We start from the raw sequence: 18284 nt of genomic DNA, 5'->3' as shown, positions 1-18284 counted from the left end.
TTTCTTATTGAATTTTCTGTTTTATTTTGTGTGCTAATTTCCTCTCTAATTTCAGACAACTTTCTTTCCTGAGATTCCCGCCTGTAATCACCCTGTGTCACACTAATGTCATCTACATGTGTCTCTTTGCCTTCCCTGTGTCTTTGTTCCTTGTGTCCAGCCTTGTGCTGTAGCCTTTATCCTGTCTTGGTTTTCCAGTGAATTTGACCCAGCTTGTATTTTGGGCTTGCTTTTGTTTTGGATTGAACTAAATTTTTGTGTACCAACCATGGACTGTATTGAAGAACTACTGATTTTATGCCACTGTGTTGGATCCTGCGTTTGAGTCCTCTCTTCCTGTGTCTTACAACACTCTCCATCCAACCTGATTGAGCTTAAGCTGTGTTGCAAAGAAGAATGGGGAATAATCTAATTTTGATGCATCTTTTTAGAATTTGATTTCCAAATAACATTGAAAACAATTCTCCGATTTCCTTTCCCATCAGGATATGTGCTATCCTTTATTGCTTTTTCCACATATAATCCCAATAAATCAAACTAAGCCTTGACGTTGTGTCATAAATATTCTTTTGCAGAGCAACCATTGGTTTTCCTTAATTTCCCAAGCACACTCATCATTACTTTGTCTTGTCTCTGTCTAGCTAAAAGAATGTATCTGTGGGTTAGGAACTGAATCACTCTTACTACAGTAGAGGATGAATGTAAGAAAATGTTACTTTTAGCAATTGCTTAGACTAAGAGGACTGTCTAAATTATGATTAATTTAGAATTAGTTTGATAAACAGTTTGTAGAGAGATGTTGAATGAATAACATCAAAAAAGTAGATTCTGAAAATGGATTCAAAAATGATTGAACCAGGTTGTGCAAAATTATACAAACATCCGATACTAAGAAAACCTCTGACCTTTGAATCGTTCAAGCATCAAATTGAACAAGCATGGACTCATAAGGGATGATACAGTGTAGTGACTAAGCACAACAGACAACTTAGTGAGAACCAATTTTGCACAGAACTGTATATAATAATAAACTAAGTGTGAGGGTGGCAAAAAAAAAAAAGAGCATTTTCACCTTGACTTGGACAGTCGCCCCTGGGATTGTGGGCGTTTGACGTTTATGGCTCGTAATGTCCTCACTTATCATGGAACATAATCCAAATATTTTCTTTCCTGGTCATATATATAGTGCTCAAAAGCAAGGTTCTGGTTTATTTTAAAAGACCTTGAAAAAAACCCGAGACTAATTACGTGTTATATTTAATCTAATTTATTTTATGTTAGTATTGATTATGTCTCATGTCTGATGAAACCCGCAATTCTAGGTTCTGGCAAATTATATAACTACCTTCCAAAAATTTGATGAAAGGATGTTTAATACAGAAATGTTATACACACAGTATAGCACTGCAGAAATGATCAGTTTTAATACATGTAACACTGCTGTGCTTGAACAACCAGCAAAGTTGGTTGTTCAACCAGTAACTTCTTTGATTAAAAATCAAAGAAGAATCATTGCAAACTGCTTTAGCTGAAGCTCAACCAATACAACAATGGCTTACAGCTGATGATTCATAATTAAACAAGCTGGGCTTTCTTAACTCCTTAGCAGAGCCACAGGCTGATTCCCTCCCTGACACACTGCAAGGCCAACCTCTCTGTGTCTAAAATCTTCTTTCTTGTTACATTCTACATTTTGCAGACACCAAATTTGTAGTTTTTTTTATTTTTTATTTTTCTAGCAGTTATTCATATTTATAAGGTTTACAGATATAAAATCTTAAAATATCCAGGTGTAATGAACCATTTTGTGTTTCACTTTTGGAATTTTATTACTGAGACAAAACACAAATTTGGTAAATACCTTGATTACTTGTTTCTCCAAACCATCATAAGAGTCTCTATGACAGAAGCAGACATTAGTTTTGACATTGCTGCTTCATTTTGCTCTCTATGTTTTTCCATGATTTGTTCTGCTTATGGATCAAATGAAGCTACAGTTGAGCACATATACGCTTTCATTTACAGTTTACAGCAAAGTTGTCTTGTGTAAGTTCCAGAGGAGTTACTGTGCGTAAAAGATCTTTATTTGGTCATCACCGAATCTCCACACAAAAATATGATGTTGGAGATTTGATGCAGTGCTGTATCCGCGCAATCAAACATTAAAGCGGTGCAACGTGCGTCGCACACACAACTCCGCCTCCCCCTGCATCATCTCAGCTCCGCTCTCACCATCACACACTCACGTAATACTCCCGTGGTTAAGCTGACTTGTTGGAAATGCTTGAGGATCTTAACATTTGTCCGACTGCACGCCGCCTGTAACATCAGCGAAGATCAAAGAAAAGTAAAAGCGCAACAAGAAAAAAAAAGCGTCATCTGAGCAGACTAGGGGCGGTATCGCAGATTGGAACCAGTCATTGAAGGTAAGTGAAAAGATTAGATCTTTTTTTTTGTAATCTAATCACAAAAAACAAACAAACAAGTAAACAAAAAAGACTGGCTACACTGGAAAGAAGTCAGGCGTAAATGCTAAATATCTGGGAATAATTTATTCAGAAACAGGTTTTGATCAAATCTCAGGAGGGTAGCGTACGTGTTTTGTTTATAAAACTTTGGCAATAACACATTTGAGTGGATTTTAGTTGTTTCTTAGAAGATTAGGTCCAGGCTGTCTGAGCAGGTAAACATATGGAGAGGCGAATGTTTTGCCAATCTACTTCAGCTGCAGGTTATGTGAATCCATTTTTTCCGATAAAAAAGTATATTTTAATATTATTATTATTATTATTATTATTATTATTATTATTATTATTATTATTATTATTATTATTATTATTATTTATATTTGCTTACTCAAGAAACTCCGTCTACAAACTTGATACCAGCAGTTCATGCAGACTTGATGAAAGTGTTGTTAGAGTTCTTACACTTGCAGCACTTCATGAGTTTAACACACTCACAGTCACGCAGTGTCCTTGTCTTCTTGTCATCACTTGTCATCGTTTCACAACGAAGCAGCTATTCCCACTAATTAAAAAAAAAAAAAAATTTAACTACCTATTCATGCACTTCTCAAGGAGGTTGACAGAGTGAGTGGACATGTCAGAACAGTTCGAGGAAGAACATAGATGTAAGGATATCAGTGTGTCTTTAATAGAAAAAAGTGGAAGTATGATGCCATACGATGCTACATTAATGGATCATTTTCAATCCTAAGCTGAGCCATACAGTAAATGATATGGTTCAGAGATAATCTTTTGAGTGAGATTCAAGAGTCAGTTATTCTTGTTGTTCTGGGCCCAAAGAAGAGTTTGAATTGAGGTCTATTCCAGTTTAATCAAATCCTATTCTTCTCTATTCTTAGCTGTCATCGTATTTTTAAGGCTGTGGTTGGGAATGAAGCTGACTTTCAATACAATCACAAAGGTGCATATTTTCTCATTTAAGATACTTTTAATGGGACAATAAACACCATGATATCAGATTTGAAATGTTGTGATCTGTTAAGTTGCATCCTTGTTAATTACGGTTAGTGAAAAGGAGCAACAATTTCACAAACAATTTCTTCTTGATTTAGACATTTTAACATTAGTTTAATGCTCACTTCAAGAATGTTTGACCATTTATATGCATAATATCTATGTTCTTTGTGACAACTATACAGTATAGATTTTTTTAGACTACAAACACAATGTTTAAAAATCTAAATACAATTTAAATACATCAAAGTCAATATATTTCTTAATAAGTCACACATGTTGACAAATGTGTAATGAAGTGACCCATTTCTCCACAAGGCATTTTTAATGAAATGCCAAAAGATAGTTGGTGGTGGTGCTGAGTAGCAGGACTGCAAAATCAACACATATCAGTCTGCATCACTAATATCAATATAAACATCTTTTATATCAACAGCTGTAAATAAATTGACTCTATGGGGTTACTTCTTTGAATATATTTTGTCTAGCACTTGTGTTTAGTGCTAAAGCATTTTAATACTTACATCATACTAAGCTTGGTTGTACTTGACATCCGAAGGGAGTCGCTCCGTTCAACTATTGCCGCATATTTGCTCTGCAGGAGAGATTGCTGCTAAGTTAATAATTCGATGCAGTCAGCTGGGTTTTCTTAGATAGTTAACGCTTTTCCAATTGGTTCTATAAACTGAATGTGGCAGGATTTTATTATTATTATTATTATTATTATTATTATTATTATTATTATTATTATTATTATTATTATTATTATGTCAGAATTAGGAAGTGTGCATCTGTATTTGAGTCTCTGTATATAAATGAACTGATTGGATTTTGTATTTTTGAATATGAATTAGATCTCCGATTACTAAAGTGCATTGAAGAGGCACTTTGTAAACAGACTGTGTTGAATAAAAGGGGTCACAAAGGACAAGTGTAACACATTTGTAATCTTTTTTGAGTAGATTAGTTTTCAAATGGTCTGAAATATGTAGTGCGTTTCTAGCCATAACGACAAGAAAAGCACTAGTTATGTAACAGTAACACCTCATTCACGCAGTCACACACAAACTTTCATAAACCAATACACAGGTTAGTAGGCAACTTGAGGTTCATTGCCTTGCACAGGGGCACATCATCATGTGACAGGAGGAAGCTGGAATTGGAAGCTCAGTTTTTAGATTGGAAGTCAACTACTTTTCCTATTGAAAATAAAACATAACATTTTTAGATTCAGTCTGAAAATTCAAGGGCTCCTTGGCCCCCTGCTGTCTTTGGGGAGGATTGAAGTAGTGACTTAATTCATTTACGCCTCTGCAGACTCTAGTTAGTTGTGATTCATGTGTTTAAAACGTAAACAAATTAGAGTCATAAGAGTTTTTAAATACTGAAAGAAATGCTACACCTGGAGTCGAGGAAGACTGTGTCCTCCAGATAAGTAAGATGAACATTAGTAGAAGGTTGCTCTTAAGACTGACTCAAGTTAACTGATTATGCTTTTTCTTACACACACCTTTTCTCATCACGTCAATGTCAATCACTTACTACTGTAGAAACTTTTATTATGATGGCTACCAGCAGGCAATGTTAAATCAACATCCTTACTGACAAAACTATTTAGAAGTACTTAACATAAACTACTATAGTAGTTTAGTATAGTAGTAGTAGGATAGTCTGATAGACGGTTGCTGCATGCAAAATACTAATATCATAAACCATGTTACATACTTAGAAATGACTAATGACAGTTTTGAACAGATACTGTTTTGACTCTAGTGGCCTTTATTTGACTGGAAAGTGGGTTGTGAGAGAAGAGGTAGACATTTGGCAAAGGTCAACAGGCCGGGACTCGAACCTGTGACAGTCTGGTAGAGGATTAAAGTCTCTGTATATGGGTAGCAGAGACCTCTGTGGGCACCGCTGTCCCCAAAGATACTTTTCTAACTTTCTGCTGCAGTTGGTTGTGCTGCAGTGCTAAAACCAGCTCATGTGTTTACAGAAATGACAAGTGTGGAAATTTAGTTCCTGCTATGTCAAGAATATTTCCATCCACCCCTTTCACAGTTTTACAGCAAGCAACATTTTGTTTCCTTCTCTCCTATGTTAGGTTAATTTAGCCCTTCAAATGCCACACACATGGTTATATTTTCTTATTGGAGTATGTTTACTCTGCTCTTCTAAACTGACAATGGCTTATTAAGAGAAACTGAAAGGTTCATCATTGAAGAGAGTGATTATAGACCTGATTATAACACAGCTGTGACCTTTGGTATGTTATTTGCTTTGCACTAAACTGAAACCTGTGTTTTGTTGGACTTTACTGATTTTTTACTTATGGGTGACAAATGAAAGAAAAGGCAAACATTTTTGCCTATCAGTTTAACGTGGTAATAATCTGCAATATTATGAGCTTGGCTCATATCCTGTCAATTTTTAGACTCTAGACTGAATTCCAGCTCTGTACGAGTCACATAAAGTGTCAGGAGTGTTGGCCAGTGACGGCAGTGAGAACACACAGATCTGTTCTGCACAGACAGTACCTTGGTGCATACTGTAGCACTTGGAAACCATGGCAACAAAACAACATCAGAAGAAACTGGTCAGATGAGCCAGTGATGCTTGAGAAAGAGATGAATGGTTGATTCAATGCAGAGCAAATCAAAAACAGGCTCAAAGGGAGGCTGATTCAGGCTGATCAAAATTTTCTCTACAAATCTGGCTTTTTTGACTTAAAAAATGCAAGTATCATTCATTTGTCCTTGTTAATTTTTCGACATAATGTTCTTAGAAACGATGGCTTGGGTGTTGGAAGTTGTCGCATTCTGGCAAGAAGGTCTTTATGTGTGGAGAATGCATGTGACCTCCTACAGGGCCCTTAAAGTCCCAAACATGTACAGCTTTGGTTAGTTGGTCTTTGCACCACCGTCGTGGACTACAGTTATCAACCTTATTATCCGTTGTAAAATCAGAGATTCAGATAGGTACACTTCTTTTTTGCATACAAGCATGCATCACTAATGAGTCGTTTAAATAAAGCATTAGTGGCCATAAGAATTGGCTAAAAAATCATCACCACCATCTGCCCCCATGTCACCACGCAGTTTCCTTTGAAGAGCCTCAGTTGATGCCACAATCTGCAGCTCTGGCCTGCTGCCACTGTCTCGTGTGGCTTCGACTAACAATCCAAACCCAAAATAGCAGCATAAAAAACAAACAGCATATTTTTAGAAGTTAAAGTTGCATGAAGTACAGTTTTTACTTCTCAGCCATTTTCTAATAAAAAACAAAGATAAACCGTTTATAAATAAAGTCGGCAGTAAGACATTAAACTGACATTAATTACATTTTTCTTTCCTATTATGAAAGAAAACGCTGTCTGTCAAACTTTCCCTATACCTAATTTTTCCAAACTATTTTTTTTTTAAATATGCAAAGAAAATATATTTAAAAATAAATTCTAAATTCATTGATTGGAGGTGGGGTTCCTAGTTTATCCTTCAGCAAGAATACACCTCCAAGGAATGTGAACTAATACAATTGCTAAGAACACAATTCATACATCAAATAAATTGAGAAAATGAGGCAATACAGCAATTGAATTTGGACAAAACCATTTTCAAACATATCTACTCCAATCACAATATGAACTGGGAAAATTAGCATGCATGATTACACTTTAATCTCAGGATGTTGATATGACTCACATAAGTAGGTCAAACATGTAATTCAGTGTCTGTTTCTCTGTTTGGAGTGTCTACTTTCCATTGTGTGCATGGATTTTTTTTTTTCTATAAATTTTATTGCACTTGTGAGTAGGAGCTTGAATGAACGCAAACCTGGCTTGGACAAAGGAGTCTATCAACAAAATATGGATGGTTGGATGGATGGATGGATGGATGGATGGATGGATGGATGGATGGATGGATGGATGGATGGATGGATGGATGGATGGATGGATGGATGGATGGATGGATGGATGGATGGATGGATGGATGGAATATACCTGAAATTATTTTTATAACCAAATTCTCTTAAAGATGCTTACTTATCACTGTTTAAAGAACAATCATCCCAATGATCTCCATATACAAACAAAGTGACGATATTATCACTGTTTCTAAATGTAAGCCATGTACATATCTAGAGTCATTAGATAAGTTATAAGCCATGTAGATAAGTTATGAATTTTCCAACAGCCCAACTTTAACTTTGTGGCTGTCAAACTGACACAAATTTCTCAATATTTGAAATATTGAGAGCTCACATTTTTTTAGAGTTAAGATTGACCAAACGAAAGGAAAAGTACATTTAAAAAATGCAAGAAATTTAATGAAAATGTAAAAAAGACAGTAAAATAGAAGATGAATAATAAAAACAAGGCGATTGTTTGGAAATTTACTTCATCATGTGATTCACAGAACAGGGGAAACAAGGCAGTCAATTAGATTAAAAATGGTTTTAGTCATTGAAATAAAAATACAGCACAAAGAAGGGGGCTGGGAATTCACTGGCAGTCTCAGAGAAGTCTAAAACAATCTGAATGCAGTCTGATTTTATTGGTTCAAAAAATAAAATGATTATAAACTCTTTTTGTAAAGTACAGACATATCTTCATGTATTTAAGATGATACTGCTTAAGGATCATGGCCTTGATATTTCTTTTCCCTAAATCACTCCTGTAAGGTAATATCTCGTCAGCAGACATTGAGGCTATTTGCTTTTTAAGGTTTTATTTTATAGATCTTTATCACTTATAGTAACACACTAACAACAACAAAAACAACATTCAGCATGTAATATCAACCCAACCACTCACAACCTCACCAGACTCAACTAACAACAAAGAACACATCCTTTAAACAAGTTCGATTATATATGTCTTCACACAGATATGTAAGCGAATGTTGATGATCCATCTTATGTGGAACTGGGTTTTTGGAGGCTGTTCTTGTAGTTTGAAAAGCTGCAACATGTTTAAAGAACAGAATGCTGCGTCTCCACTCTGCTACAGATGGACTTCAGTCTGTCCATTAGAAAGGACGTTTCTTCTGGATCTTCCCAGTTTCATCTTTAACATTTTTTTTTCATTATTTTTGGCAACAAAGGAAGAAAAAATAGAATGAAAGACTACATGTTGATCACGCAACAGTGTTCTAAGGATGATCACACTTTACACAAGCAGAAACAAATAAAAAATTAAGGGGCATACAAATGAAAACATTTTTTGTACATTAGCACAAAAACAATACATACATGGCCTTATACCATTGTGAGACTGTAAGATGAATTTTTTTCATCCCAATTTCAATTATAGTAAAAACATTTTCTCAAATTCTGTAATCCACAGGGGCTACTGCATTGGCTGCATCATTAAAAAGAAACTTTAATAAAAAGGATGTTTTGTTTTACCTACTGAATTCTTAAAACTTAAAAAACTTAAAACTTAACAGAAACAATACAATCTATAAATCTAAGAGCAACTCTACTGTTTTCATTAACTCCAATTAGTGTTCACATTTGAGCTATCTCAATAATGAGCAGTATTAATTTGAAGCAGCATTGACGCTCCCATTAAAGAAGACTTTATCACTCAGATCTCTGAAAAGCTAAAGATAAAATAACTCTGATTCAGCAGCAGTCGGCTTCTTTGTGTCCTTTTATGTAGAACAGCCTTTAATCTCCAAAATTGCATTTATGAGAAAAAAGACAAAATGTTCAGAAAATCCTGCCTCTGACTTTTCTGTGCCGTGTGGTGTTTGCTGTGCAGTGCTACTGACTGAGTCAAGCTTCCGGGAAAAGGTGTGAGGAGCTGTGATTCAGTGAGCGTCTGATGATTGCAATAAATGGTCTCACAGCAGCGCTGGGCTTTAATTCTGCTTGCTGTTTGGACTATTGTTTGTCTCTGAGGCAGTTTTTGGATGATGTGGAGAGGTAAAAGACGGAGGCAGTTCAAATTTTCCAAAAAGGCCCATTAGACATGATATGAAAGTTGTTTTCTAAGACTCTGGCTGAACTTTGTTCTGTTTCTTAGGTATTTTATGTACAAGAAAAAAAAAAAGTCTATATTTTTGCATATATTGTGTTTCAGATGTGGCTCTCCTTCAGTAAGTAGTTAGTATTTCTTAAAGCAAAACAGTATAGTTATTGAAATTTGGTGGATAAAAAGATGTGATCTATCTGTCATAAATCTCTTAAACCTCTGTTTCAGCTGCAGCCTGATACAGAACTCTGAGTTCCCTCCTTTAGGACAAAATGGGCCATACTGAAGTGTCTTGCATTTTGAATGAGAAGATTGAAGAATAAATATGTTAGAGGTAGAGCTCTGCAATGAGAGATGGCCTCTTTGTATTAGTACTTCTCAGTCCTCTGCTATTTGTGCATACTTCTGGAATAAAACTAGCCTTGAGCAAACACTATTGTCTGGGATGGATTTGAGAATGTAAAACTAATGGAATAGAAGAGACAAAATCCCTTGGGCTACTCTAACTGGACCCCTAACTGTGCATAAACATGATTTAAATAAGTGTTTTTACTTTTTATTACATATAGTAACCAGAGTGCAGCACTGGCGATATTAACTGTTTGATTTAATCTTCACAGTTGCTAGCTTATATTCCAAAAATAATTACCCAGACTTTACTTTCACGACACTTACAAAGGTTTACTGTCTACAAAAGGATGGTAACAAAGCTAGGCACTTTTAAATTATTTAGGTAATATTTATGAGTCCTTCAAAGTTATATGAATTGTACAAACAGATATCAGAACAGGGGGACAATGATACTCTGTTATGAAGTCAGCAATAAATGAATGAAAATATGTGATAATTTATGTATATTTGTATAGACTCTATGGAATAATTCTAGAATTTGATGAATTCATAACTTCAAGTGAAACTTTTTAACTTACAATAAATCCCTCAAAGGATGCTTCAGTTCACTGCCTTTCAAAATCTGAAGTATGACACACTAAACAAAACACTGTACAGATATAGTCATACTAACCAGATGTTTTTTCTAAAGACATTTTGTCTCTTTGATTACTTCATGACATTTGCTAATGTAGCTTTTGTGGCTTAAGAGAAATAACAAAAATAGTTTAATTTGCCTCCAAGAACTGTTAATTCTAAAGCTAATGTCTGCTTCATCAAATTAAAGATCCAAAAGTTTATCATCAGAATGAGACTTTAAAGCTTAGTTTCTAGTTTAAATTATTTTTATTTCAAAATCTTAAGTAATAACCACATGCTAAAATAGTAGAAGTATATACTCTGTGTTCTAGATGAAGCAAGACGTGTTGATTTTTTGGTTATAGGTCAAGTGACATTTTGGGGGTTTTATTTCGCCACTAGTTGAAAAATAAATATTGTATGTGAAAACAGTAACTACAAAATTTACTTTCAATTAAAGAAAAGTTTTGCCCTTTGCCCTACGGTGAAATTTATTTAAAGACTAATAGAAGGACGGGCTCTCTTTTAAGATGTGCTTCCAGTTTTGTATTTTCAGGTCACGTTCATGTTCTAGTTTCTTTGTTTAAAGCTTCTGGACACAATAGCCGTGAGAAATAGTCTTGTCTTGACTGAGGCTGCAGACAGTCAGAATCTTTGTACTCCCACTCTTCTGCACAAGCTTCCACTTATATTGTAAGACCTGCCAAAAAATAAGCCATTTTTCCATACAAGTCATCCATGTGAGCAGTAATGTTTATTTGGTAGTTCTGAAACTTTGTAGCATTTCTGGATTGCAGCTACAGCAACATCAGTCACTCTGGAGTAAAAGTCATGATTTCACTTTAAATTGGATTTAACTATAAAAGTGAGATGATAAAATCTTAACAACTAAATACATGGTTTCATTAGTGTTTGTTTAAAAACAACATTTTCAGTTTTCAGACTTTTTTAGCTCATATTGACCATCAATTATTGTGAATTTAATAAATTTGAAATGGATGTCCACTTACTCTCTTTTGGTAAAGGCATTGTTTGCAAAATGTCCAAAAGTATCTAAATAATTTTGCATGAAGGTATCAGTCAAGAAAATGGTACACAAATTCCTACTGCATTACATGTGCATCATATCACACTGTAGAACTTAGACAGGCCTTCACATTAATTTTGCAGCTACTTCAGTGTTGCTGTTACCACTGTGCAGCTCTTCAATTACCAATTACTGCCTTGTCTTTTTATCGATTTTGGACAAATGTTTTAGCAGTGTCAATGTCATTCCATATTTTGTCCAAATATTTATTCATTTTCATGTGATTACAATCTCCTCTTCATTTTCAGATCTGTGCACGAGAGAGGTTTCAGCTGTGATCTTTGAAAACTCTTGAAATGTGAAAATATGAGATATCACTGAGAAACATGATGCGTTTTGTTTACTGTATTTTAAGGAAATACTTTCCTTATTCAAGCAAGTTGCTTTGATAGTAACAAAGCAGTTGTTATTCTAGTGAGGCCATTTTGCATCATATTAATTGTCTCTGACAAGTGAATCTATCTATTATAGACTGTGATCGTGTCCTGAGCTCTGATTTGGTAATTTGTTATAGATTTTTAGACATTAGTGGAGGAAGAAAAAAATATTAAACAAATATTTAAGAATTTAAAATTTAGTTTAGTATTTTTCCTCAAATGCATTACCTCTTAGAACGTTTAATCTAGAAATAGCATACACATTTATGTTGTTTTTGTATATGAAGATTGCTATGAAAGATATACGTAGTTAAGCCCTAAATAATTCTGCCCCTGGTGGATTTAGGTCCAAGGCTCTCTTTGGATTTTACCAATATGTTTGTTCTGACTGTAAACATGTTGGAGAGGCCTAGAGGTCCGACATAAACAGATTGATGATCTATACAGGGAGCTAAAGATTAAGATAATGGCAAGAAGATCTTCTGCCATCAAAGACTAAGAGCTCGTCCTCAAAGGTGCATTGTCAAAATGAAAAGCATACAAAAAGATCAGATACTATGAGTAATTGTTTTTGCTTTAATTCTAAGAAAGCTTTTTGAAATGATTATCAATGAACCATAATTTTCTAAATACCTTTTTTTTTTCAAACTTGATATCCTTTCACATTGTGTTATGTTTTGAGATATGCCTCTCTTATTCTCTATCAGAAAAAAAACATGTTAGATGAAGGAAAATGATTTTAAATCTAAAACTGTCAGTGGTATGAATAATTTAAATCATACCTAATATGAATAAATACAAGAAACATTTTTGCTTAGATTAGTTATATACACTTCTCAGATATTAAATAATTTTGTTGTAACACCTTGCTACATAACTGTACATCCCCCAGGGATGGAAGTATAACAGTATTTTGCATAAATCTTTCATAAATATATATTTTTAAAAACATACAATAGGAAAAAGTTGCACTTTTATTTCATTTTTAGTATATTTGTTATAAAGGAGATGAATGAATGTTGTGGCAGCTCCTGCTGCAGTACGGCATCAACTCGCCGCAGAACCTGAGAGAAACAAGCTGAAGCTCACTGCAGAAAGCTACATCACTGAAATAAGTCATTGCTATGTTTTGTAGCCCCAGTTGTAATGTGGAATTATTACCTTTGCATGCCCAATTATGCTCACCTGCAGTATTCTCAGATGCAAAACTGTAAAAGAAAAACAATTAAAACCAGCAAACAATTCCCTACATAGACCTGCTAATTTAGAGAGATTTGTTTTGTCTGAAGTGCATCATTCTGCATTCATTTCTTGCTTTGTTTTCATATAGCCATTAACACATTATCAGCAGTAGATTACTGCAGACCTGTCTCTGAAGAGGCTTTGTTGAAATTAAACTTTATTTTCCACTGAAATCTTGAGGTGTTGCACTGTGGCAGGACTCTCGTTGGCTGAAGGGCACAAGCTGCCATGCCGTTTGGTTGTCTCACACTCGGAGAGAAGAAGGATTATAACAGTCCCACGGAGGTGACTGACAAATATGACCTCGGACAAGTTGTTAAGTCGTGAGTACATGTTTTTTGGGTTGTAAATTCTCACATATTTGTTGTCCTGTGGTGATTTAATTCAAAATTCACCAAATTGTTGCACTGTTGTCTTTATTTTACAGGGAGGAGTTTTGTGAGATATTCCGAGCAAAGGACAGGAATACCTTGAAAATGTATACATGTAAAAAGTTTAACAAAAAGGATGGAAGGAAAGTGAGGAAAGCTGCAAAGAATGAGATAATGATCTTGAAGATGTAAGTGCTCATTAACTCAGAGCTTATCCAATCTAACCTCATCTAAAGCATATGCATCGAGACACATGCCATCACAAATATGCTGTAGAAGACAGACAATGGACAAAAGTCCAAACATAATTCACTAAATATCTAATTATATATTCTGTTGGTCAATTTACATATTTCCTTTTTACTGTATTCATAAATCAGTCAACTGTTAAATGGATTTATTTATATCACTACAGCTGAATAAAGAACAATAAATAAGATCTAGCATCTGGAAATCAGTTCTGACATGTATACAGCTGTACTAGATGACAGCAGGTTATTCTCTGATTTCCAGCAGTCCTTGTATTTAACTAGCTACCTTAACAGTAAATTGTAGCTTGTCTTGTTGTTGTCTTCTTACATCAATCAGTGAACTCTACTCCTAACTCTATTCTTTTATTTAAAGGGTAAAACATCACAACATCCTCCAGCTGGTTGATGCATTTGAAACTAAGAAAGAGTACTTTATTTTTCTGGAGCTGTGAGTTCTTTGTGGGGGCCTTTCATTATTAAACAACACGATGCAATTCAAAGCTTTTTAACACAGACCTGTCATCTCATCAGTGCTACAGGAAGGGAGGTCTTTGATTGGATTTTGGATCAAGGCTACTATTCAGAAAGGGACACTAGCAATGTAATGAGGCAGGTTCTGGAGGCCGTCGCTTACCTGCACTCTCTGAAGATTGTCCACAGAAACCTGAAGGTAGGTCTACTACTGACACCTAGTGAAAATAAAGAAGCATTTCACCTCCCAGCAGATGAAAAGTTCTCTGTAAGGATGAAAGTCATAACAACCAACACAGATTATGAACTACAATGAATCCTTTGTTGCTTGGTTATCCTCTATTAATGCAGCTGGAGAATTTGGTGTACTATAATCGTTTGAAGCACTCCAAAATTGTTATCAGCGACTTTCAGCTGGCAAAACTGGAAAATGGACTAATTAAAGACCCAGTGTGGGACTCCAGAATATCTTGGTGAGTGGCATGTCATCTGATCTGAATTTATAGCAGTAATTTAAATAAAACAAATCATGATTTTTTTTTAAAAATAAGTATGAGACATTACCTTTGCTCCAACTGCAGCACCTGAAGTGGTTGGAAGACAGAGATACGGTCGGCCAGTGGACTGCTGGGCCATCGGCGTCATCATGTACATACTGTAAGTGCTAAATTATGTACTTTTAAGTGCGTTAAATTCATTATCTGATTTCCTTCTAAAAGTTATGCTATGCATTTCTTCAAAGTTTATCAGGGAACCCTCCTTTCTATGACGATTCTGATGAAGAAGACCCAGATAGCCGTGACAAGAACCTCTTTCTAAAGATTTTGTCTGGGGACTATGAATTTGATTCTCCCTACTGGGATGACATTTCTGATTCTGGTAATATTAAGTCATAGTCTAAGTTATTTCAATCTCTGCATTAATCAGTATCACAGACAACATATCAAAAGACTGAATTTTAGTGATACAAAATCCAATAGAAACCTTATTTTCTTGTGTTTTTTGTGTTTTACAGCCAAAACCTTGGTAGCATCTTTGATGGATGTCGACCAAGACCAGCGATTGACTGCACAGGAAGCTATTAGCCCATGAATGGTAAAAAAGGAAATAAGTCAAATACACCTACTTTAGTTAAAAAAAAACACACACACACAAAAAAAGTGAAGCATTCAGAGAAAAATATCCAGCTTTGTACTCATGTAGAAGATGTAAATGATTTAAGGTCTAAATTGGGGTCCAAGAGATCTAAATGGTGGTCACTTCTCATGTCATCACATAAAAATATAATACATCTGTTGAGGTGCAGACAAAAATGCCATGGCCGTTTTTAACTGACTGATGCACAATGCAACAATTCTCGCTTGAAACGGTCTGTCTTGATTGATTGAAATGGATTGCATTTCCCTTCCCAATGGAATTCCTGCTGGTTTAATACAAGGTGTCCTCTGTGTCCTTTGACCAACTCCAGATGTGATTCTTCCACTGATGCCCCCTGGTGCTGGTTTGTAATGTTGCAACTCTTTGGAAATAAAAAATGTTGGCATAGAAATCATTGTTCCTAAAGTGCAGATCATTCTGTTTTGAAGATGCTTACCAGGTGCTTGACTTTTCTGTATGTGAATTTCTGCAAGTCCCAGCTCTAACAATTTGAATTATGAAGCTTTTCTAAGTACTGCTAGTGCTGAAAATAGTTGTCCTTTTGTTTACTATTTTAGGATTTCTGGAAATGCGGCCTCTGACAAGAACATCAAAGATGGAGTTTGTGCCCAAATCGAGAAGAACTTTGCCAAAGCAAAGTGGAAGGTAGAATCACTCACATACATAATAAATATTCACATTGGACAACATTTATTTTTCTTTTCATGCACATTCGTTTTTAGAGACAGATACTTATTTAGGACATCAATGTGAAAACATTTTCTATAAAGAACCGCAGATTTAATGGAGTATCCTATTTTTTGTTAATGCAGCTTCTGAGTTTGGTTGTCTATTGATAGAGTGATCCTTGTAAAGCTTTTGAATTAAAATGGTGCTTTAAGATTGGGATTCTTTCTAGTTTCTTCTCTAACTCAAGCAAACTGGATAACAGCTTTTGACACAATGTTTGATTAATATAACCCTAACTTTTTCACAGCAGCATAAACCTAGCATTTGTGTAAAAAACAAAACTTCTTGAGTTTTAGTGTAAAAGCTACAAACAACAGCAAGAAGGTGCAATTAACTACAACAAGGCCTCTGACACAAATATGAGAATATGCCTTTTAAATTGTCTAATATCTCACCCACAGTGTTTAGGTTAGCCTTGATTTATATATTGGAGTTATTTAATAGTTGCACCTCCTACATGCATTTGCACAATTGTCATATTTGAGAAATACTTCATGAAAAACACATATGCATTGCAGACTTGAATGAAATTTTGTATGTTTTTGGATACGTTTTTTTTCCACATTCTATGGTGAAATATTTGTCTCACAGAAAGCTGTACGGGTAACTACCCTGATGAAACGCCTTCGAGGGCCTGATCAGAGTGACTCGGGGGCTGCAGGAGCTGCAGCAGGGGCAGCAGCCGACGCCAACACACCCGGAGGTGGTCCTGCTCCTCCAGCTGGCGGCGGCCTTAGCATGGCTGCCACCCTTAAAGCTGCTCTTAAAGAAAAGGCCTCTGACACACAGACTGCAACCAGCCCTGCACAATCCTTGCAGCCTGGAGCGCAGCAGGAGGAGCAGCAGTCACGGTGCAACGGTGAGGCTCCGCAAATGGTACCACAGAGAAAAGGAGACTAAGCCAGTTGATACATTCAGGGGACCCATGATAAGATATGGGCCTACAAGCACATGTAAAACTAAAACATCTGGCATCATGAGTATGTGTCTGTGCTGTCCGACAATCACAGTTCACAAATTTTTCATCTTTTGCCTTTTGTACTGGTTGATTATTAGTGTTCCTCTACCTTCCTTTTTCCTTTTGTTATTTTGTGTGTAGGTCTCTTAAAATGATTGTTGCAAAGTAGCTCTTTTATTGTTTCCCCTCCTTTGAGAACTGTATAATATATTCAGGTAATTCATTGTTCATTGTGTAATTAAGTGAATTTCAGAGGCTCATTGTATATACATGTATTTGTCACAAAAATTGCTACTTTTTAGCTTTAGAACTTACTAGCCTGAGTTAATATCTTGCGACTTAAAATTATAAGTTGAAATATTTGGTAATTTGATCACAATTAATTTGATTACAATTGTTTTCAAAGTAAGCAAATAACACTGTACTTTTTAAGCATATTTGAGTGAAATCTTTTCCTAAAACAAATCAGACAAGGTAGCCATCCTTAGATGTGCATTATCCAAACTGTAGAATAAGTCGATATAAGAAAATAACATTTAAAACTGTAACATATAGATAATAATAAATATGATAAGTATTTTTTTAATGAAAGACTATATAGCTGAAAAGGCGAATTTGACTACTAGATATCTACAATTTAGTGCAGTATATCAAACAACTTAAAATTTTAAGGCAGCAAGAATGCACATTTTTAAGTTGAAGTGCCTTATCATTTGTTGCAGTCATGTTTCTAGACTTGATTTAAAATGCTTTTTAAATAACTAAAATATTCAAAATGTTTCATTGACTTCTGTTTTGGGCCTTGTATTTTGTCCTCTTTCATGGCTTGATTTATTACAAACAAAAATCAAACAAAAAATATTTAGAATGTTCTGTGTACTGTGATGTTTTCGCTGTTGCTGTGTTGTAACCTGTAATTACTAAATAAAGATTTTATTGTAAAGCCAACATGCCATATAAGGTTGAGTATGCATGTTATTTGTGTATTACATTTCACTGAATATGTTTATGCAAACCAACATTAGGACCGTAATACCAACAGTGCCTAATACCTGAGAAAGAAAAAGAAAAAGATCCTTCATACATATTTATGAAAAATGAAGCATTTGTTTTTAAACAATATTGAAACATAGTTATAGATGGGAATAGCATGATTTGTAGAGGCAAACCATGCTACTGTTAGAGTTGCCACTGCAAAAGCTTTTTAGGCTA

At 35.1% G+C, this 18284-nt stretch overlaps 1 protein-coding gene across 1 annotated transcript; it reads left to right on the top strand.

Annotated features, from left to right (window-relative positions):
- The first annotated feature begins 2192 nt into the window (after positions 1 to 2192).
- LOC116710963 (caM kinase-like vesicle-associated protein) lies at positions 2193 to 18029 on the top strand. The gene is given in 13 exon segments (XM_032550302.1): positions 2193 to 2426; positions 13315 to 13457; positions 13562 to 13693; positions 14130 to 14204; positions 14288 to 14426; positions 14579 to 14677; positions 14679 to 14700; positions 14809 to 14884; positions 14970 to 15106; positions 15243 to 15310; positions 15312 to 15322; positions 15943 to 16030; positions 16706 to 18029. Coding segments are annotated over 12 exon segments (1251 nt in total). The 5' UTR covers positions 2193 to 2426; positions 13315 to 13362; the 3' UTR covers positions 17015 to 18029.
- The last annotated feature ends 255 nt before the right edge of the window (positions 18030 to 18284 follow it).

The sequence above is a fragment of the Xiphophorus hellerii genome, chromosome 20 (assembly GCF_003331165.1).
Source record: "Xiphophorus hellerii strain 12219 chromosome 20, Xiphophorus_hellerii-4.1, whole genome shotgun sequence".
Taxonomy (NCBI): domain Eukaryota; kingdom Metazoa; phylum Chordata; class Actinopteri; order Cyprinodontiformes; family Poeciliidae; genus Xiphophorus; species Xiphophorus hellerii.
Note: the sequence above shows the minus strand (reverse complement) of the source record. Positions and strands in the feature narration are given on the sequence as shown.